The 23,973-nt window shown below is 49.2% G+C and overlaps 1 protein-coding gene across 1 annotated transcript; it reads right to left on the bottom strand.

Annotated features, from left to right (window-relative positions):
- Window positions 1-20,937, bottom strand: FBL (fibrillarin rRNA 2'-O-methyltransferase). Its single transcript, XM_088459920.1, has 9 exons — window positions 20,792-20,937; window positions 9,767-9,937; window positions 9,471-9,569; window positions 9,294-9,388; window positions 8,973-9,143; window positions 8,756-8,888; window positions 3,741-3,853; window positions 2,165-2,310; window positions 1-449 (listed from the first exon to the last, which is right to left on the bottom strand). Exons 1-9 carry the CDS (start codon window positions 20,799-20,801, stop codon window positions 425-427), a joined length of 963 nt encoding a protein of 320 aa, XP_088316046.1. The 5' UTR covers window positions 20,802-20,937; the 3' UTR covers window positions 1-424.
- Between the last annotated feature and the right edge of the window lie 3,036 nt (window positions 20,938-23,973).

The raw sequence follows: 23,973 nt of genomic DNA, 5'->3' as shown, positions 1-23,973 counted from the left end.
CCCCCCCTCCCCCCCCCCAAAAAAAATACCTGCATCAATCTTAATACAAAAATACATCCAGTAATAAGGAGAAGCCGCAGTAAATGTATCACTGTAACGCAATCTTTAAACGAAAAAGGAGAAACACCCCATATTGCACAGTACTACAATATAGGGTCACAGAAGGGAGAACCTTTCATCCAAACAAATCTAATTGGGAATTTATCATTTACAGTCATTTCTCCTGGCTCCCCTGCTATTGGCATATGCCAGTATACAATACAGTTAGCACACTATAGGTATGTGCCTGGCAGTGACGGTACGTGGGTGGTGTACCCCTCCTCATCTCATACAGATCTCAGACAGTCCGGACGTCACAGGAGGCGTTTAGTCTGGTGTACGGGATTATTTATAAAGAATATAATGGGGATTGGAAGCAGTCAGATCATTTCTTCTGTTTTGGTGGCGGTCTGCAATGGAAACAGAACACGAGGAGATTACGCAGACGCATTAACCACTTACCCGACTTCTTACACACTACTCAGATATTGTAGTTTTCGAATTAGGCGAGGAACAGACTTCAATTTATCCAAAATAATTGCATTAAAATTGTTTTTATTCTTTTTCTGTAACAACGGAAACATCGCGACTTTCATTTTGATACGGTTTCAGACACCCAGTAGCCAGGGGGGGGGGTCCTGCTTTGCTGACCGGTCAGTAGACCCTCGGGGAGGGTGCAGGAAAGCAGAGAGACCACAGCAGATAAAGAATTACCTGGTGCGCTCGGAGAATTGGGCCATGCCAGCAAGTGGTTAGTACATGGCGTGTTACACCGTAGCCTGATCTCCTACCCTATGCGGGGGGGGGGGGGGGGGGGTGTTACACCGTAGCCTGATCTCCTATCCTATGCGGGGGGGGGGGGGGGTGTTACACCACAGCCTGATCTACTACCCTATGCAGGGGGGGGGGTGTTACTCCGTAGCCTGATCTCCTACCCTATGCGGGGGGGGGGGGGGGTGGATTGGGGGGGGGGGGGGTGTTACACCACAGCCTGATCTCCTACCCTATGCAGGGGGGGGGGGGGTATTACACCGTAGCCTGATCTCCTACCCTATGCGGGGGGGGGGGGGTGTTACACCACAGCCTGATCTTCTACCCTATGCGGGGGGGGGGGGGTTTGTTACACCGTAGCCTGATCTCCTACCCTATGCGGGGGGGGTTTAGGTGTTACACCGTAGCCTGTTCCCATACCCTATGCGGGGGGGTGGGGGGGGTGTTACACCGTAGCCTGATCTCCTACCCTATGCGGGGGGGGGGGGGGGGGGGGGAGGGGTGTTACACCACAGCCTGATCTTCTACCCTATGCGGGGGGGGGGGGGGGGGGGGGGTTTGTTACACCGTAGCCTGATCTCCTACCCTATGCGGGGGGGGTTTAGGTGTTACACCGTAGCCTGTTCCCATACCCTATGCGGGGGGGGTGTTACACCGTAGCCTGATCTCCTACCCTATGCGGGGTGGGGGGGGGGTTAGTTACACCACAGCCTGATCTCCTACCCTATGCGGGGGGGGTGGGGGTGTTACATAGGAGCCTGGTCTCCTACCCTATGCAGGGGGGTTTGTTACACTATATCCTGATCTCCTACCCTATGCGGGGGGGGGGTTTGCTACACTGTAGCCTGATCTCCTACCCTATGCAGGGGGGGGGAGGGTGTTACACCGTAGCCTGATCTACTACCCTATGCAGGGGGGTGTGTTACAATATATCCTGATCTACTACCCTATGCGGGGGGGGGGGGGGGGGGGGGTGGTGTTACGGCCGTCATTAGTATCGGCACTGGCACCAGCCCCATGCTAGGTGGTCTGTCAGACACAGGCTTCCTGCTCTGTATGCACGACGTAGAATTGCGCAACACTTTAGATACAAGGCCCCAACAGTCCAAGATAGCGTAGTTCTCTGCGTTCGCATGGTTACCTCCCGACGCTCCCTTCTCACACAAAGATTCGGCCATGCTTCATCTGACTCGGAATAGGACAGAAATGCGCAAGTTCTCGCCTGCGCTGTATGCAAAAACTCGCCGTTTGGTCCGTGCACAGAATGAACCCCTAAGCCTCATTAGCAGCTGGTATAACTGCCCACTTACCCCAATCACTGGCACCCTGACCGTATAATTCCCAGATCACCCACCTGTACACTCCGACTACCACAGCATGGTCCCTCTCATAGGGCTCCAACGTCAGCTGTTCCTGGGGCTTCATGTTCTCCTGCTGCATTTTCTTTACTTCCGATGCAAATACGGCCTCTGGCGCCGCTGTGGAGTCTATACAGTTTGCCTGGCAGAAAAAAAAAAAAAAAAGTGTGGTGTGAGCGCGGGTGAGAGGTGTGAGCGCGGGCGAGAGGTGTGAGCGCGGGCGAGAGTCCCACAGACATGAATAAGATAGATAAGCAGGGCTCTGAAATCACAAAGTGGGAAGGCAGCAGGACAACCTTCGGCTCTTCAACTCGCTGGCAGTATGTTTCAAGAACTACAAGTTGCAGCATGACCTACCCAGCAGAGTTACTGGTCTTACACCAAAGAAACAGAAGGGACAGTTACACCTTGCACAGGAGATTACAGTTCATCTTTTCCACATCGCAGTCACAAACAGGCTTGTAGTGTACCGCGGGCTTTGTACTTTTCTCGCAGTCATGTTAGTGTGAATGGTCACAGCGGCGCGGGACGCATGGCATTGCCCAGTTATAGCAGTCGGGTTAACGTACTTGTTGCGCAGCTATAGGGCACACATCCCCCAGCGGCGTACGGGGTGTGCAAGAGTGTGTGCTTGTTACATTAGAGGTGTACAGGGTGTGTATAGTGTGTGCTTGTTACATTAGCGGTGTACAGGGTGTGTATAGTGTGTGCTTGTTACATTAGAGGTGTACAGGGTGTGTATAGTGTGTGCTTGTTACATTAGAGGTGTACAGGGTGTGTATAGTGTGTGCTTGTTACATTAGAGGTGTACAGGATGTGTATAGTGTGTGCTTTTGTTACATTAGAGGTGTACAGGGTGTGTATAGTGTGTACTTGTTACATTAGAGGTGTACAGGGTGTGTATAGTGTGTGGTTGTTACATTAGAGGTGTACAGGATGTGTATAGTGTGTGCTTTTGTTACATTAGAGGTGTACAGGGTGTGTATAGTGTGTACTTGTTACATTAGAGGTGTACAGGGTGTGTATAGTGTGTGCTTGTTACATTAGAGGTGTACAGGGTGTGTATAGTGTGTGCTTGTTACATTAGCGGTGTACAGGGTGTGTATAGTGTGTGCTTGTTACATTAGAGGTGTACAGGGTGTGTATAGTGTGTGCTTGTTACATTAGAGGTGTACAGGGTGTGCATAGTGTGTGCTTGTTACATTAGAGGTGTACAGAGTGTGTATAGTGTGTGCTTGTTACATTAGAGGTGTACAGGGTGTGTATAGTGTGTGCTTGTTACATTAGAGGTGTACAGGGTGTGTATAGTGTGTGCTTGTTACACTAGCGGTGTACAGAGTGTGCATAGTGTGTGCTTGTTACACTAGCGGTGTACAGAGTGTGTATAGTGTGTGCTTGTTACATTAGAGGTGTACAGGGTGTGTATAGTGTGTGGAAAAAGGACACAAATTCAGCATTAGGACTCATAGCGCAACTTAGTCACATTTTTCTTGGAGCTCATCGCCGGGCGCGATTTCAGTATAGGTGAATGTGGACGCATCTGTAGTTGCATGTACGACCTCTTGTACCAACCTTTATAGATATGACAAAATGGCCTCCGTTTTTCAGGAAATTGTGGGCGTTCAAGGCAACAATTCTGGTCTGATCAGGCTGCGCCACATCTGCGAATATCACATCGACCATTCCTGGAGAGAGATCGGCTGTATCAGTAACTATAATACACCCCAAACCACGTAACTATAATACACCACAAGCCACGTAACTATAATACACCGCCCCTTCCCCCACATAGCACAGCCGTATACTAAGCAAGTCACTATAATACACCACCCCTTCCCCCACATAGCACAGCCGTCCACCAAGCCAGTCATTATAATACACCACCCCTTCCCCCCCACATAGCACAGCCGTCCACCAAGCCAGTCACTATAATACACCACCCCTTCCCCCCCCCCACATAGCACAGCCGTACACCAAGCCAGTCACTATAATACACCACCCCTTCCCCCCCCACATAGCACAGTGGTACACCAAGCCAGTCACTATAATACACCACCCCATCCCCCCCACATAGCACAGCCGTACACCAAGCCAGTCACTATAATACACCACCCCTTCCCCCACATATAGCACAGCCGTACACCAAGCCAGTCACTATAATACACCACCCCTTCCCCCACATAGCACAGCTGTACACCAAGCCAGTCACTATAATACACCACCCCTTCCCCCACATAGCACAGCCGTCCACCAAGCCAGTCACTAATACACCACCCCTTCCCCCACATAGCATAGCTGTACACCAAGCCAGTCATTATAATACACCACCCCTTCCCCCACATAGAACAGCCGTACACCAAGCCAGTCACTATAATACACCACCCCTTCCCCCCCACATAGCACAGGCGTCCACCAAGCCAGTCACTATAATACACCACCCCTTCCCCCCCACATAGCACAGGCGTCCACCAAGCCAGTCACTATAATACACCACCCCTTCCCCCCCACATAGCACAGGCGTCCACCAAGCCAGTCACTATAATACACCACCCCTTTCCCCAACATAGCACAGCCGTACACCAAGCCAGTCACTATAATACACCACCCCTCCCCCCACATAGCACAGCCGTCCACCAAGCCAGTCACTATAATACACCACCCCTTACCCCACATAGCACAGCCGTCCACCAAGCCAGTCACTATAATACACCACCCCTTCCCCCCCACATAGCACAGCCGTACACCAAGCCAGTCACTATAATACACCACCCCTTCCCCCACATAGCACAGCCATATAATACACCACCCCTTCCCCCACATAGCACAGCCGTACAAGCCAGTCACTATAATACACCACCCCTTCCCCCCAACATAGCACAGCCGTACACCAAGCCAGTCACTATAATACACCACCCCTTCCCCCACATAGCACAGCCGTACACCAAGCCAGTCACTATAATACACCACCCCTTCCCCCCCACATAACACAGCCGTACACCAAGCCAGTCACTAAAATACACCACCCCTTCCCCCCCACATAACACAGCCGTATAATACACCAACCCTTCCCCCACATAGCACAGCCGTACACCAAGCCAGTCACTATAATACACAACCCCTTCCCCCACATAGCACAGCCGTACACCAAGCCAGTCACTATAATACACCACCCCTTCCCCCACATAGCACAGCCGTACACCAAGCCAGTCACTATAATACACAACCCCTTCCCCCCCACATAACACAGCCGTATAATACACCACCCCTTCCCCCACATAGCACAGCCGTACACCAAGCCAGTCATTATAATACACCACCCCTTCCCCCACATAGCACAGCCATACACCAAGCCAGTCACTATAATACACCACCCCTTACCCCACATAGCACAGCCGTACACCAAGCCAGTCACTATAATACACCACCCCTTCCCCCACATAGCACAGCCGTACACCAAGCCAGTCACTATAATACACAACCCCTTCCCCCCCACATAACACAGCCGTATAATACACCAACCCTTCCCCCACATAGCACAGCCGTACACCAAGCCAGTCATTATAATACACCACCCCTTCCCCCACATAGCACAGCCGTACAACAAGCCAGTCACTATAAGACAACACTCCTTCCCCCCCACATAGTACAGCCGTACACCAAGCCAGTCACTATAATACACCACCCCTTCCCCCACATAGCACAGCCGTACACCAAGCCAGTCACTATAATACACCACCCCTTCCCCCACATAGCACAGCCATATAATACACCACCCCTTCCCCCACATAGCACAGCCGTACAACAAGCCAGTCACTATAAGACAACACTCCTTCCCCCCCACATAGTACAGCCGTACACCAAGCCAGTCACTATAATACACCACCCCTTCCCCCCAACATAGCACAGCCGTACACCAAGCCAGTCACTATAATACACCACCCCTTTCCCCCAACATAGCACAGCCGTACACCAAGCCAGTCACTATAATACACCACCCCTTCCCCCCAACATAACACAGCCGTACACCAAGCCAGTCACTATAATACACCAACCCTTCCCCCACATAGCACAGCCGTACACCAAGCCAGTCATTATAATACACCACCCCTTCCCCCACATAGCACAGCCATATAATACACCACCCCTTCCCCCACATAGTACAGCCGTACAAGCCAGTCACTATAAGACAACACTCCTTCCCCCCCACATAGTACAGCCGTACACCAAGCCAGTCACTATAATACACCACCCCTTCCCCCACATAGCACAGCCGTACACCAAGCCAGTCACTATAATACACCACCCCTTCCCCCCCACATAACACAGCCGTATAATACACCAACCCTTCCCCCACATAGCACAGCCGTACACCAAGCCAGTCACTATAATACACAACCCCTTCCCCCCCACATAACACAGCCGTATAATACACCAACCCTTCCCCCACATAGCACAGCCGTACACCAAGCCAGTCATTATAATACACCACCCCTTCCCCCACATAGCACAGCCGTACACCAAGCCAGTCACTATAATACACCACCCCTTCCCCCACATAGCACAGCCGTACACCAAGCCAGTCAGTATAATACACAACCCCTTCCCCCCCACATAACACAGCCGTATAATACACCAACCCTTCCCCCACATAGCACAGCCGTACACCAAGCCAGTCATTATAATACACCACCCCTTCCCCCACATAGCACAGCCATATAATACACCACCCCTTCCCCCACATAGCACAGCCGAACAACAAGCCAGTCACTATAAGACAACACTCCTTCCCCCCCACATAGTACAGCCGTACACCAAGCCAGTCACTATAATACACCACCCCTTCCCCCACATAGCACAGCCGTACACCAAGCCAGTCACTATAATACACCACCCCTTCCCCCACATAGCACAGCCGTACACCAAGCCAGTCACTATAATACACCACCCCTTCCCCCCCACATAACACAGCCGTACACCAAGCCAGTCACTATAAGACACCACCCCTTCCCCCCAACATAGCACAGCCGTACACCAAGCCAGTCACTATAATACACCACCCCTTCCCCCCAACATAACACAGCCGTACACCAAGCCAGTCACTATAATACACCAACCCTTCCCCCACATAGCACAGCCGTACACCAAGCCAGTCATTATAATACACCACCCCTTCCCCCACATAGCACAGCCATATAATACACCACCCCTTCCCCCACATAGTACAGCCGTACAAGCCAGTCACTATAAGACAACACTCCTTCCCCCCCACATAGTACAGCCGTACACCAAGCCAGTCACTATAATACACCACCCCTTCCCCCACATAGCACAGCCGTACACCAAGCCAGTCACTATAATACACCACCCCTTCCCCCCCACATAACACAGCCGTATAATACACCAACCCTTCCCCCACATAGCACAGCCGTACACCAAGCCAGTCACTATAATACACAACCCCTTCCCCCTCACATAACACAGCCGTATAATACACCAACCCTTCCCCCACATAGCACAGCCGTACACCAAGCCAGTCATTATAATACACCACCCCTTCCCCCACATAGCACAGCCGTACACCAAGCCAGTCACTATAATACACCACCCCTTCCCCCACATAGCACAGCCGTACACCAAGCCAGTCAGTATAATACACAACCCCTTCCCCCCCACATAACACAGCCGTATAATACACCAACCCTTCCCCCACATAGCACAGCCGTACACCAAGCCAGTCATTATAATACACCACCCCTTCCCCCACATAGCACAGCCATATAATACACCACCCCTTCCCCCACATAGCACAGCCGTACAACAAGCCAGTCACTATAAGACAACACTCCTTCCCCCCCACATAGTACAGCCGTACACCAAGCCAGTCACTATAATACACCACCCCTTCCCCCACATAGCACAGCCGTACACCAAGCCAGTCACTATAATACACCACCCCTTCCCCCACATAGCACAGCCGTACACCAAGCCAGTCACTATAATACACCACCCCTTCCCCCCCACATAACACAGCCGTACACCAAGCCAGTCACTATAATACACCACCCCTTCCCCCCAACATAGCACAGCCGTACACCAAGCCAGTCACTATAAGACACCACCCCTTCCCCCCAACATAGCACAGCCGTACACCAAGCCAGTCACTATAATACACCACCCCTTCCCCCCAACATAGCACAGCCGTACACCAAGCCAGTCACTATAATACACCACCCCTTCCCCCCAACATAACACAGCCGTATAATACACCAACCCTTCCCCCACATAGCACAGCTGTACACCAAGCCAGTCATTATAATACACCACCCCTTCCCCCACATAGCACAGCCATATAATACACCACCCCTTCCCCCCAACATAGTACAGCCGTACACCAAGCCAGTCACTATAATACACCACCCCTTCCCCCCAACATAGTACAGCCGTACACCAAGCCAGTCACTATAATACACCACCCCTTCCCCCCAACATAACACAGCCGTCCACCAAGCTCAACGTATTTACCAGTGTGTTATAAACACAATAAGAATCGCTAGCAGAGCAATAATGGTAGAGTGCGCCATAATTACCTAGCAACATGCGGTATTTGTGTGGGTGTCTGGCGTCTTCTATCACAGGGATGATATTTGTACGTTTCTTGGCAACATTAATTAGATCACGTCCAGATCGGTGAGAGAATTCCACGGCGTACACCAGCCCTTCCTGCCGGGGAAAAACGGAACAACCTGTCAGATATGTGACCTTTCTAAACAGACCTCATAACATCAAAGTGTTCCTTGTACTTACTGGGCCAACCAAGTCCGACACATGGGATACGGTGGTCCCGGACGCAGCACCCAGGTACAGCACTTTGGAGCCCGGCTTTATGTGTATCTGATCCACTCCGCCCAAAATGGCTGCCGCAAGCTTCGATCTGAATGGATTCCAGGCTCGGTACTCAGTCTTCAGCTCTCCCTCCTGCAATGATGAGGTAAATAAGAGTTACACTGCTGCATATACGGTTACACGGAGAATCAGGAATATCTCGCTAATTGGTATTACTCAATAGGGGGAGGGGGATTCTCAGCGCGGTTTTTGTGATCACATGACGCAATGTTCATCTCTTACCTCAACAGAGATTCTCTTTTCTCCATATACAGACTCTCCGGGAACAAGATTCTTCGTCACCAGCGCATCCTCCTTCCCTCTGCAGATAAATACCCCTGTAACAAAGTGACCAGTTACAACCAGTAATCAGCGGCCTGTGACCCACACGGCGTCCGGCTCTAGTGACAGATACTTTACCTTCGTGTCTGTGCGGCTCTACCACCACCTTCTTCCCTGCTCCAAATCCGCCTCTCCCACCGCGACCTCGGAATCCGCCTCTCCCACCGCGAGGTCCACCTGCAATGACACCAGCACACTGACATGTTCCATTTCTTTTCCTGTGCAGGATCCTGGGTGCGTCACGCCGCTATAATCACCCATAATGAAGGTATGCCAAGGCTCACCAGATACCCTGCAAGTAGCCTATCTCATCATGATGCCCAAGCACCCCCCTATCATTTCCCATACACACAGGTGGCCTTTATGTGACTTACCTCTTCCAAATCCACCTCTGCCACCGCGATCGCCGAAACCACCTCTGCCACCGCGATCGCCGAAACCACCTCTGCCACCGCGATCGCCGAAACCACCTCTGCCTCGACCTCCAAAGCCACCTCCTCTACCTCCACGGTCTCCACCTCTAAAGCTACCTCTGGGACTGAATCCTGCAAGAAACAACAAGTTAAAGAGACTGCAAAATATTTCTATGTTTGAAAATAAAACTCTTCCATGTGCAGGAAACCTTGGGCTTGTGTCATAGTACGTATGGGAAGATGCAGAAGAAAGGACTAGCCCAGAAAAAAGGCGTTTTATCAGCAACGGGCATACATCTAATGGTGCGTACATCATTTGCTAGATCGTTACCGTTGAACGATAACGATTGAATGATATCAACGATGAAAGATTGCTGACATTAAATTAAATCGTCCAAATCTTACGGCAAACAGTCGATGTCAGATATCGTTATCTAACATGCGGGAACGCACATTATTGGCCGATGCATGCCCAACGATATGAATGATTTTTACAATAGTTATTGTTCATATCTTTAAGGATATCTGAGCGTGTGTGCGCAGCATAACGCTTCCGCTCTCATTCACCCCAGACCCTTCCTGCTTTCTTCTCATAATGTTCTTTATAACTTGTAACACTTGTTTAAAACACCCTCTGAAATGTTATTACAGGTAGGTGTCTCCGTTCATTAAATGTGTTGATATAACTGATTAGTGAAATGACAGGTAATGTGTGGCCTATTAAAGGTTACAGGGCAGCACAATGTGGCCCCCGGAATGGTGTCTACGGCACAAGACCTATGGGGACTCTGGACGTCGTTTCCACCACCACATAACTGCGGCCAAGGATAACAGGTAAGGACAATGTACTTCATGTAATAGGTTTTGCTGAATTCTCAATAAGAAACTTATAGCTTAGGGGCGCCGTAAAACAATGCCGATACTGTATGGCGCCATCGTACAAGGAGGTACGGAAACCGCAGCCTTACAGGGGGAATGGTAATGTATATATGCACATGTTTATTTCTAGGACAAGAGACCTGACCTAGAAGAGACCACCAAGAAGCCAGCCTGGGGAGCAAGTAGGTGACACTGCTCTTAGGTATCCCTCCACCGTGCCCTAATAGCCCTCACAGGGTGCAGTGCGATAGGTCATTGCTGGTGGAGAACACGGACAGGAAACTATAATAAAAGGAAAAGCTGCTGCTATAACAGGTGGCATCACATATAAACCTCCCTCATAACGGGCCTTATCCTGGTGCAGTTGCTGCTTTAGATTAATGAGAATGTAAAATCAGGACGTCTAGAGATGCGAGGGGCAAAAACCCCGCCAGTATACACACCACTAAATTCCACCGTTACCGTATAGAGTCCAGAACGCCATTATCATCCTTTATTTATATGGTGCCACAAGGGTTCCGCAGCGCCTCACAAAGTACATACAGAAACGAGAAAACAGCGACAAACAGAACACGGACATAGTATATACACATTGCTGCAATAGCGGCGATCATAACACGAATATATAAGCAATATGGCGAACGCAACCAAGAGTTAGGTGCCCTTGTGGGGAGTTTGGAGTAATTATAATATGAGTAATGGAAGGAGAAGCACATGGGGAAGAGGGCCCTGCTCGTGAGAGCTTACATTCTATAGACATAGGTGGGGTATAATGACGTGAGCCAGGCAAAATATATCAACATATAGGTTCTAAAAGAGCTGTGCAGCACAGTCTGATATAATGCACCAGGTCGCTGGGTAATAGCATGTAATTCCCAGGCACCAGCAGCACCGCAACATCTAAACAGAAATAATCATTTACATAGCCAGCCCCGAAGCCCTACATAATGCAATACACACGCGCGCACGCGCAATACGCGCACTGGGGTCCCTCTCCTATACCCCGCCCCCGAGCCTCAGGCCACTCAGTTTCGTAACAAGCCATAGGCCGGAGCAGGAGCACAAAAGAGAGAGAAGACAGTCTGGAACACACAAGAATCACATTCTCACCAGAAGGAGACGGAGAAACCGGTGACCAGATCAAAGCCCATCTGCAGTACAGGTGCGACAGGGCGGGAGTCCTGTGGAACCCTATGGACTTCGTAGAAATAGAGATAACAAGGGTAAGTTCTTAGCATATCTCATATTTTCTACTTCAGGGTCCATAGGGTATCCACAGGATACCTTGGGGATGTCCCAAAGCAGTATCCTTTAAGGGTGGGGACGCTCCTGTGCTGTAAGGAGAATCCGCCGCCGAAAGGAAGCATCCTGAGAGGCGAAGGTATCAAAAGCATAATACCTTACAAAAATATGGACAGATGACCACGTGGCTGCCAATCACCGCTGAGGCGCCACGTCGAGCTGCCCACGAAGGACCCACAGACCTAGTGGAAGAGCTTTAATAGAGGATGGAACAGGAAGACCTGTGAATCCATCCTGCCAAAGTTAGCGTAGTGGCAGGCCAACACTTTTTATGGAAATCAGAAAGGACCAAAACGAGAGTCTGATTTCTTAAATGGACTGGTACGGTCAACTTAAATTCTTAGCGCCCGTACCACAGCCAAATAGGCCTCACCAGCAGACAGGACTGGGGAAGTAAAGGCAAGCACTGCCCTGTTCCTAGGAAAGCTGAGAAAAAGGGAGGTCTACATGACAGAGCCTCCCATTCTGAGATCCTACTGGCCAAATTAAGAGCCAGAAGGAATACAGTCCCAGCCGTAAGCCATTTGAAATCCACTGAGCCCAGTGGATCAAATAGCGGTCCTCAGAGAGCCCTAAGGACCACAGCCAAATCCCAAGGAGCCACAGGTGGAACAAAGGGATGCTGAATATAACGTACACCCTGCACAAAGGTGCGGACATCAGGAAGAGTAGCAATCCTACACTGAAACCATACTAACAGGGCAGAAACCTGCACCTTCAGGTAAGCAAGGCGAAGACCGTTATCTATGCCCACCTGTAGGAAAGCCAACCTCTGGATATCCGGAATACCCGAGGAGCCTAGCCTCTAGGGCGACACCGGAAAGAAAGTATACCATACCTAATGGTAAAATCTTGCAGATAAAAACTTCCGAGCTCTTAGCATGGACAGAGCCCCCTGTTAACTATAGAGCTGGAAAAACTCCTAGACCTTAAGAGGGCAGTCTCCACCGCCACACCTTCAAGGACAGACAACCCAGGTCTGGGTATCAGCCAGGATCCTGAGACAACAGGTCCGGGCGTAGAGGCAACAGCTTCGGAGTGTTAACTGAGAGGCTCCGAAGATCTGAGTAATAGTGCCATCTGGCCTACGCTGGAGCTATCAGCAGGAGCGTGCCTCCTTCTTGCTATTACTGGAGGAAGAAGGGATAATGGAGGGACGAGGTACACAACTTGGAAGGTCCACTGGACCTACCTACGTCTATCAGAAGAGTCATCTCTGAAAGGCTCCACTAGTTCACCAGAAGATTGAACACCTCCTGATAAAGAGGACATTTCCCTGAATGCACGTCTTGACGGCTGAGAAAGCCTGCTTTCCATCTGAGGATTCCTGAATGAACACTGCCGATGACGGCAGGGATATAGCCTTCCACCCAAGCCAGAATTCGGGACACCACTGTTAGTGTCGCCTGACTTCGGGAACCTCCTAGGTGGCTTACATAAGCCATCATGATGGCGTTGTCAGACTGTACCTGCACGGTATTTCCGTGGAGGACCTGTCCTGCATGCTGGAGAACCTTGAAAACTGCTCAGAGTTCTCAGATGTTTATGGGAAGCGCAAAAACTACTGGTGTCCACCTGCCCTGGAACAAGTGTGGACCCGTCACTGCTTCCCAGCCACGGATACTGGCGTCCGTCGTCAGAAGGACCCTGTCCGCAATCCCAAAGGGGGTGCCCCTTGTTTAGGTGAGCTTTCTGCAGCCACCAGGCCAGAGAGAGACAAACCTCCGGGGAAAGCCTATTTACTTTATCCTATGGGGCAACCCATCCCATCCGGAGAGGATCAAGTTCTTTAGAGTGAAGCTGGGTACTCCACCATGTCGAACAGCGACATCCTGGAACGCAGGAACCACATTGCCAAGTGAATAGACACTCGGCGACTCTGCATTACAGGCAAAGGTACGCAGTTGCCTGCAGAGATCTTTTCCTCAATCACAAAGATCCTCAGATGTTGGGATATGGAGCATCCTCTGTGAAGAATCAGAGAGGACCATTTCCAGTTTATCAGTCAGCCCTAACGTAGCAACACAGATATTGTCCGTTGCATATGGCACTGAAGTATCTCTGGAGACCGTAGTAACAACAGGAGGTCACTCGGATAGGGTAACAAGCGGACCCCCTGCATCCGCAGGTGGGCTGCCATAACTACCATGACCCTGGTAAACCGTGAGGCGCGGAGGCCAGACCAAGGGGCAATGCCAGAAACTGGAAACGCTTATCGACCACTGCAAACCTGAGGAAAACACTGGTGTGCTAAGAAAAGAGGGATATTCAGGTAGTCACCCTGAATATATCCAACGACACCACAAAATTCCCAGGCTCCATTGAATGATGGAGTGCAGGGTCCCCCTCCTGAACCGAGGAACCCTTAAGAATTTGTTGAAGGATTCGAGGTTGAGAATGTCCTGGTAAGCCCCATTGGGTGTCTGTACCAGAAAGAGGATGGAGTAATACCTCGTTCCCCTTTGGGGCAACGGAATAGGTACTATAACTCCTGCCTGAAGCATAGAGTGTAACACCCTCAAAAATTACAGGGCCTTGTCCTGAATTGACAGAAGACCTGTAACGAAAAACCGTCTGGGAGGCTTTTACCGGGAAGAGAGGACATACCTTCAAGAAAATACTTCTCTTACCCCAGTGTCCGTGGTGGTCAGACACCAGCACTGGGCGAACTGGAGAAGCCGGCCTCCAACTCTGGGGGCTCCCGAGAGGAGGCCCGTCCCGTGAGGCTGAAGGCTTATAGTCCAACTTGGGAGTAGGACGTCTTGTACTCCAAGCCTGTTCTTATGGCTGAGCAGATTTCCTGGCTACTGACTGTCTTGGAAAGCTGTATTTTAGACTTACCCTGGCCTCACAGGGCCGAAAAGACAAAGTCCCAGACCCTGATGGGACTGTAGCCGATGGCAGACACGCAGACGTAGCTGCTGCCTGCAGGGCCACAATTGCGTCCAGACGAAGGCCAAACAGGACTTGTCCCGTAAAAGGCAAAGCATTCCAAATGGAATCTGCGTCCGCTTTCCAAGAGCGCAACCACAGTGAGCGGCAAGCCGCTACTGCTGCCGAGGAGATTCTGGAAAGGAGTAGGCTATATGTAAGACCGTCTCATTATGAACGTGGCAAAGTCTCTGAGAATTTGACACTATCCACCTGCTCTGCTGGAGAGTCAGTGTGCAGAGATCCAGTTACCTACTCAGTGTTCCATGGCTCTGGCCCCCCAGCACACGGCCATAGCCGGCCTGGAGGCCTGGAAGCCCCTCCAGCAAGGGAATATTGGATTTTAGATATATTTGCACCTTGCAATCTGGAACCTCCTTCAAAGAGGACCTGGAGGGCATGGGCAACGTAGCACTCCTCACTAGGCGTGTAACATGAGAATCTACCCGTAAAAGGTAACTCCCATTCGGAAATGTAATTATCCGCAAAAGGGGTATGCAAAAGGTCAACCGTTTTTGAGGCTGGAACCGCTTACCCGGAATTTCCACGCCTCCTCTAAATGATCCACCTGACCAGATAGAGGAATTACAGTGGCAACACCCTTATCCTTAAAAAAGGCATATTTGGATTTAGCCACGGGGGATATGTAATAACCAAAGCCGCACGGACTGCCCGTAGAAGGCCAGGTATATAGACTTTAGACCCAGACTACGCCTCCTTTGCACTAAGGGGCTCGTGTCTGAAAAAGTCAATAATGTCACCATCATCAGACGTCATGTCTTTACCCGTCTGAGACCCGAAAGGCCGTTTAGAAGGCCGAAATGGTGACCCCCCCTGTAAAACGTCCATCAGGTGCTATACCATTTGGACAATAAATTCACCCACACAGGCTCCTGCGAGACCTGGGGGGGCGAAAAGCAGGATACACTGGGGTACCATCAACTGTCCAGGGACCCCTGCATGTGATGAGACCACCACAGGCTGCGATAACCCCTATGGGGAAACGCAGGGGGCGTTGCCCACAAAGGCTGTAAGCATCTTAGCCAGCCGAGGGCGGTCCCCTTTTTTTGTGCAGGCACAGTGACAGAAATGGGGCGTGATATATAATACAACATGCCCTCCATAAACCCTCAGCGTCTACATATCCCTCCGCTAACTGCACATGATATCAGTACATTATAGCTGGAAGAGGATATCCTCGTTCACTTTCCGACATGAGGATATCCTCGTTCACTTTCCGACATGAGGATACGATACGCTCCGTATGTGACCCCCCACACAGAAAAACCACGTTTACTGTGAGGTAATAAACACCCTGCGACACCGCACCGCAAGGGCTGTAGCAGAAGAACAGGGATAGGAAAAGGCTGACAGTCAGAAATGAAAGTACAGGCAAACAGCGCTAGCATTTAAGTCACATAAAATGCACAGATAACATCCTGCATTACAAGCGCTGCGATCAACTACACAGACCCGAGCCTGGTAGGAAACAGTGCTGCATACACTGACCTTAATTGAAGGAGAGGTATGCGGGGGACCCGGACCGCAATGGCATCTGTATCAGCTTCCAGCAGCGTTTGCCATCCCCAGCACATGTAGTGAGAAAATGGCCACCGAGGAGCAGAGAGAAGGCAGGGCCCGGGGGAGGAGCGCTGACACAGCCCGCTCAGACCGCTGTGGAATGGCACTGTGCAGCGGGGGAGACGCCGGCTGTGAGACAGGGAAGGCGTTCTCCCCTGGCGTGCTATTAACCCCTGGGGCGCCGCGCTGTACCGCACATGCTGCGGCCCGCTGTCCCTGGTGGTCTAGTGGAAGGCGCAGGATCAGTACCTGGCCCCACGCGCAGCCGGTCCCCAGGGAGCCCCCTGCCTGGGGACCAAACAGGACTGTGTTACCGGCGGGTGCCCACCGCGGGACCCCGCCGCTTACCTTGTTCCCCGTGCATCCGGCCACAGTCCAGGTAGCCGGGGATCACCGCTAGCTGTGACCCCAGCTACCTACCAGCATCCCCGGATCGGTACCGGCGTTCTGGTACCGGCGGGGTGTAGGAGTGACAGCATGGACATCGATACTGACTGTCCTATGCTGGAGCACTCTAGTTGTGCAGCCACAGCTGCGAAGAAATATTCAGGGGCCTTAAAAAGACCCCCCTCTGTACGGTGCGACTGGTCCAGCCAGGCACCTATGAAAACTGAGTGGCCTGAGGCTCGGGGGCGGGGTATAGGAGAGGGACCCCAGTGCATCCTGGGAGGCTGAAAATTTAACTCTGTGGTGCCTGGATGTCTGCCGCCATCGCCTATACCCCAAGGTATCCTGTGGATACCCTATGGACCCTGAAGTAGAAACACACGCGCGCAATACACACACACACACGTGTAATACACACACACACGTGTAATACACACACACACACGTGTAATACACACACACACGTGTAATACACACACACACGTGTAATACACACACACACGTGTAATACACACACACACACGTGTAATACACACACACACGTGTAATACACACACACACACGTGTAATACACACACACGTGTAATACACACACACACACACACGTGTAATACACACACACACACACGTGTAATACACACACACACACGTGTAATACACACACACACACACACACGTGTAATACACACACACACACACACACGTGTAATACACACACACACACACACGTGTAATACACACACACACACACACACACACACACGTGTAATACACACACACACACACACACGTGTAATACACACACACACACACACGTGTAATACACACACACACACACACACACGTGTAATACACACACACACACGTGTAATACACACACACACACGTGTAATACACACACACACACGTGTAATACACACACACACACGTGTAATACACACACACACACACGTGTAATACACACACACACACACACACACGTGTAATACACTAACACACACACACACACGTGTAACACACACACACACGCGTAACACACACACACGTAATACACACACACGCGTAATACACACACACGCGTAATACACACACACGCGTAATACACACACACACGCGTAATACACACACACACGCGTAATACACACACACACACGTAATACACACACACACGTAATACACACACACACACGTAATACACACACACACGTAATACACACACACACGTAATACACACACACACGTAATACACACACACACGTAATACACACACACACGTAATACACACACACACGTAATACACACACACACGTAATACACACACACACGTAATACACACACACACACGTAATACACACACACACACGTAATACACACACACACACGTAATACACACACACACGTAATACACACACACGTAATACACACACACGTAATACACACACACACACACACGTAATACACACACACACACGTAATACACACACACACGTAATACACACACACACACGTAATACACACACACACACGTAATACACACACACACACGTAATACACACACACACGTAATACACACACACACGTAATACACACACACACGTAATACACACACACACGTAATACACACACGCACACACGTACACACGTAATACACACACGTACACACGTAATACACACACGTAATACACACACACACGTAATACACACACACACGTAATACACACACACACACACGTAATACACACACACACACACGTAATACACACACACACACACACGTAATACACACGTAATACACACACACACACACGTAATACACACACACGTAATACACACACACACGTAATACATATACACACACACACACGTAATACATATACACACACACACACGTAATACATATACACACACACACACGTAATACATATACACACACACACACGTAATACATATACACACACACACACGTAATACATATACACACACACACACGTAATACATATACACACACACACACGTAATACATATACACACACACACACACACGTAATACATATACACACACACGTAATACATATACACACACACGTAATACATATACACACACGTAATACATATACACACACACGTAATACATATACACACACGTAATACATATACACACACACGTAATACATATACACACACACGTAATACATATACACACACACGTAATACATATACACACACACACACGTAATACATATACACACACACACACACACACGTAATACATATACACACACACACACACACGTAATACATATACACACACACACACACACACGTAATACATATACACACACACACACACACGTAATACATATACACACACACACACACGTAATACATATACACACACACACACACACACGTAATACATATACACACACACACACACGTAATACATATACACACACACACACACACACACGTAATACATATACACACACACACACACGTAATACATATACACACACACACACACACACGTAATACATATACACACACACACACACACACGTAATACATATACACACACACACGTAATACATATACACACACACACGTAATACATATACACACACACACGTAATACATATACACACACACACGTAATACATATACACACACACACGTAATACATATACACACACACACGTAATACATATACACACACACACGTAATACATATACACACACGTAATACATATACACACACACACACACGTAATACATATACACACACACACACACGTAATACATATACACACACACACACACGTAATACATATACACACACACACGTAATACATATACACACACACACACGTAATACATATACACACACACACGTAATACATATACACACACACGTAATACATATACACACACACGTAATACATATACACACACACGTAATACATATACACACACACGTAATACATATACACACACACGTAATACATATACACACACACGTAATACATATACACACACACACACGTAATACATATATACACACACACACGTAATACATATACACACACACACACGTAATACATATACACACACACACACGTAATACATATACACACACACACACACGTAATACATATACACACACACACACGTAATACATATACACACACACACACACACGTAATACATATACACACACACACACGTAATACATATACACACACACACACACGTAATACATATACACACACACACACACACGTAATACATATACACACACACGTAATACATATACACACACACACACACACGTAATACATATACACACACACACACGTAATACATATACACACACACACACGTAATACATATACACACACACACACACGTAATACATATACACACACACACACACGTAATACATATACACACACACACACACACGTAATACATATACACACACACACACACGTAATACATATACACACACACACGTAATACATATACACACACACACGTAATACATATACACACACACACGTAATACATATACACATAAAACATACACTCGTACTAATACATACACACATGTAATACATATACACACATGTAATAACATACATACATGTGCATAAACAGGTGTGTGCAGGATGTGTGCTGTGTGTTAGGGGGTTACAGAGAACCCTCCTCCCTCCCCTGTGGCCCCCGTGCCAATGCTGGGTGTTAGGGGGTGACAGAGAGCCCTCCTCCCTCCCCTGTGCCAATGCTGGGTGTTAGGGGGTTACAGAGAACCCTCCTCCCTCCCCTGTGGCCCCCGTGCCAATGCTGGGTGTTAGGGGGTGACAGAGAACCCTCCTCCCTCCCCTGTAGCCCCCGGTCCCCGCTCACCTGGCCTCATGGTAACTCTCCAGCCGCTGCCGCCTCTGAGCACGTGTGCGAGCTGCCTGCACCGGACGTACTCAGCCGCGGGATCCCAGCAGCCCCTGCGCGAGAAATGGGATTGGCCTGGGGCGCGCAGGCGCAGCAGCGCTGACCTCACCGGAAGCCGAGGCAGCCATGTGTCTCCCTGGCACGTTATGACTAGCATAGAGGGCTGCAGGGGACATGTGACGTCACACCCACGTGACACGGCATGAAAGGGGGGGGGCGGGGATACTAACGGGGGACCAAAACTGTCCCCTCGCGGGCTCGCTGCGCTGTCCCCCTCTATGCCCTCATGTACGGTAACACAGGAGAGGTCCTGCCCTCAGCAGCCGTCACAGAGGGCCTTTCTCCACATAGGATCTAGCATCAACCCTGGCACATTATATATAATACCACTACACGTATGTCACATGGAATAAGAGGTGCCATGTTTCTCCCTGGCACTGCCCATTACTGGCACATTATATATAATACCACCACACGTATGTCACATGGAATAAGGGCTGCCATGTTTCTCCCTGGCACTGCCCATTACTGGCACATTATATATAATACCACTACACGTATGTCACATGGAATAAGAGGTGCCATGTTTCTCCCTGGCACTGCCCATTACTGCCACATTATATATAATACCACTACACGTATGTCACATGGAATAAGGTGTGCCATGTTTCTCCCTGGCACTGCCCATTACTGGCACACTATATATAATACCACCACGCGTATGTCACATGGAATAAGAGGTGCCATGTTTCTCCCTGGCACTGCCCATTACTGGCACATTATATATAATACCACCACGCGTATGTCACATGGAATAAGGGCTGCCATGTTTCTCCCTGGCACTGCCCATTACTGGCACACTATATATAATACCACCACGCGTATGTCACATGGAATAAGAGGTGCCATGTTTCTCCCTGGCACTGCCCATTACTGCCACATTATATATAATACCACTACACGTATGTCACATGGAATAAGAGGTGCCATGTTTCTCCCTGGCACTGCCCATTACTGCCACATTATATATAATACCACTACACGTATGTCACATGGAATAAGAGGTGCCATGTTTCTCCCTGGCACTGCCCATTACTGGCACACTATATATAATACCACCACGCGTATGTCACATGGAATAAGAGGTGCCATGTTTCTCCCTGGCACTGCCCATTACTGGCACACTATATATAATACCACCACGCGTATGTCACATGGAATAAGAGGTGCCATGTTTCTCCCTGGCACTGCCCATTACTGGCACACTATATATAATACCACCACGCGTATGTCACATGGAATAAGGGCTGCCAGGTTTCTCCCTGGCACTGCCCATTACTGGCACATTATATATAATACCACCACGCGTATGTCACATGGAATAAGGGCTGCCATGTTTCTCCCTGGCACTGCCCATTACTGCCACATTATATATAATACCACTACACGTATGTCACATGGAATAAGAGGTGCCATGTTTCTCCCTGGCACTGCCCATTACTGCCACATTATATATAATACCACTACACGTATGTCACATGGAATAAGAGGTGCCATGTTTCTCCCTGGCACTGCCCATTACTGGCACATTATATATAATACCACCACGTGTATGTCACATGGAATAAGAGGTGCCATGTTTCTCCCTGGCACTGCCCATTACTGGCACATTATATATAATACCACCACGTGTATGTCACATGGAATAAGAGGTGCCATGTTTCTCCCTGGCACTGCCCATTACTGGCACACTATATATAATACCACCACGCGTATGTCACATGGAATAAGGGCTGCCAGGTTTCTCCCTGGCACTGCCCATTACTGGCACATTATATATAATACCACCACGCGTATGTCACATGGAATAAGAGGTGCCATGTTTCTCCCTGGCACTGCCCATTACTGGCACATAATATATAATACCACCACGCGTATGTCACATGGAATAAGGGCTGCCATGTTTCTCCCTGGCACTGCCCATTACTGCCACATTATATATAATACCACTACACGTATGTCACATGGAATAAGAGGTGCCATGTTTCTCCCTGGCACTGCCCATTACTGGCACATTATATATAATACCACCACGTGTATGTCACATGGAATAAGAGGTGCCATGTTTCTCCCTGGCACTGCCCATTACTGGCACACTATATATAATACCACCACGCGTATGTCACATGGAATAAGGGCTGCCAGGTTTCTCCCTGGCACTGCCCATTACTGGCACATTATATATAATACCACCACGCGTATGTCACATGGAATAAGGGCTGCCATGTTTCTCCCTGGCACTGCCCATTACTGCCACATTATATATAATACCATCACACGTATGTCACATGGAATAAGAGGTGCCATGTTTCTCCCTGGCACTGCCCATTACTGGCACATTATATATAATACCACCACGTGTATGTCACATGGAATAAGGGCTGCCATGTTTCTCCCTGGCACTGCCCATTACTGCCACATTATATATAATACCATCACACGTATGTCACATGGAATAAGGGCTGCCAGGTTTCTCCCTGGCACTGCCCATTACTGGCACATTATATATAATACCACCACGCGTATGTCACATGGAATAAGAGGTGCCATGTTTCTCCCTGGCACTGCCCATTACTGGCACATTATATATAATACCGCCACGCGTATGTCACATGGAATAAGAGGTGCCATGTTTCTCCCTGACACTGCCCATTACTGGCACATTATATATAATACCGCCACGCGTATGTCACATGGAATAAGGGCTGCCATGTTTCTCCCTGGCACTGCCCATTACTGCCACATTATATATAATACCACCACGTGTATGTCACATGGAATAAGGGCTGCCATGTTTCTCCCTGGCACTGCCCATTACTGCCACATTATATATAATACCATCACACGTATGTCACATGGAATAAGGGCTGCCAGGTTTCTCCCTGGCACTGCCCATTACTGGCACATTATATATAATACCACCACGCGTATGTCACATGGAATAAGAGGTGCCATGTTTCTCCCTGGCACTGCCCATTACTGGCACATTATATATAATACCGCCACGCGTATGTCACATGGAATAAGAGGTGCCATGTTTCTCCCTGACACTGCCCATTACTGGCACATTATATATAATA

This window comes from Taudactylus pleione, unplaced genomic scaffold (genome assembly GCF_031769625.1).
Source record: "Taudactylus pleione unplaced genomic scaffold, aTauple2 ptg000952l, whole genome shotgun sequence".
NCBI lineage: Eukaryota > Metazoa > Chordata > Amphibia > Anura > Myobatrachidae > Taudactylus > Taudactylus pleione.
The sequence above is the reverse complement of the archived record's forward strand: the minus strand, read 5'-3'. Positions and strand labels throughout refer to the sequence as shown.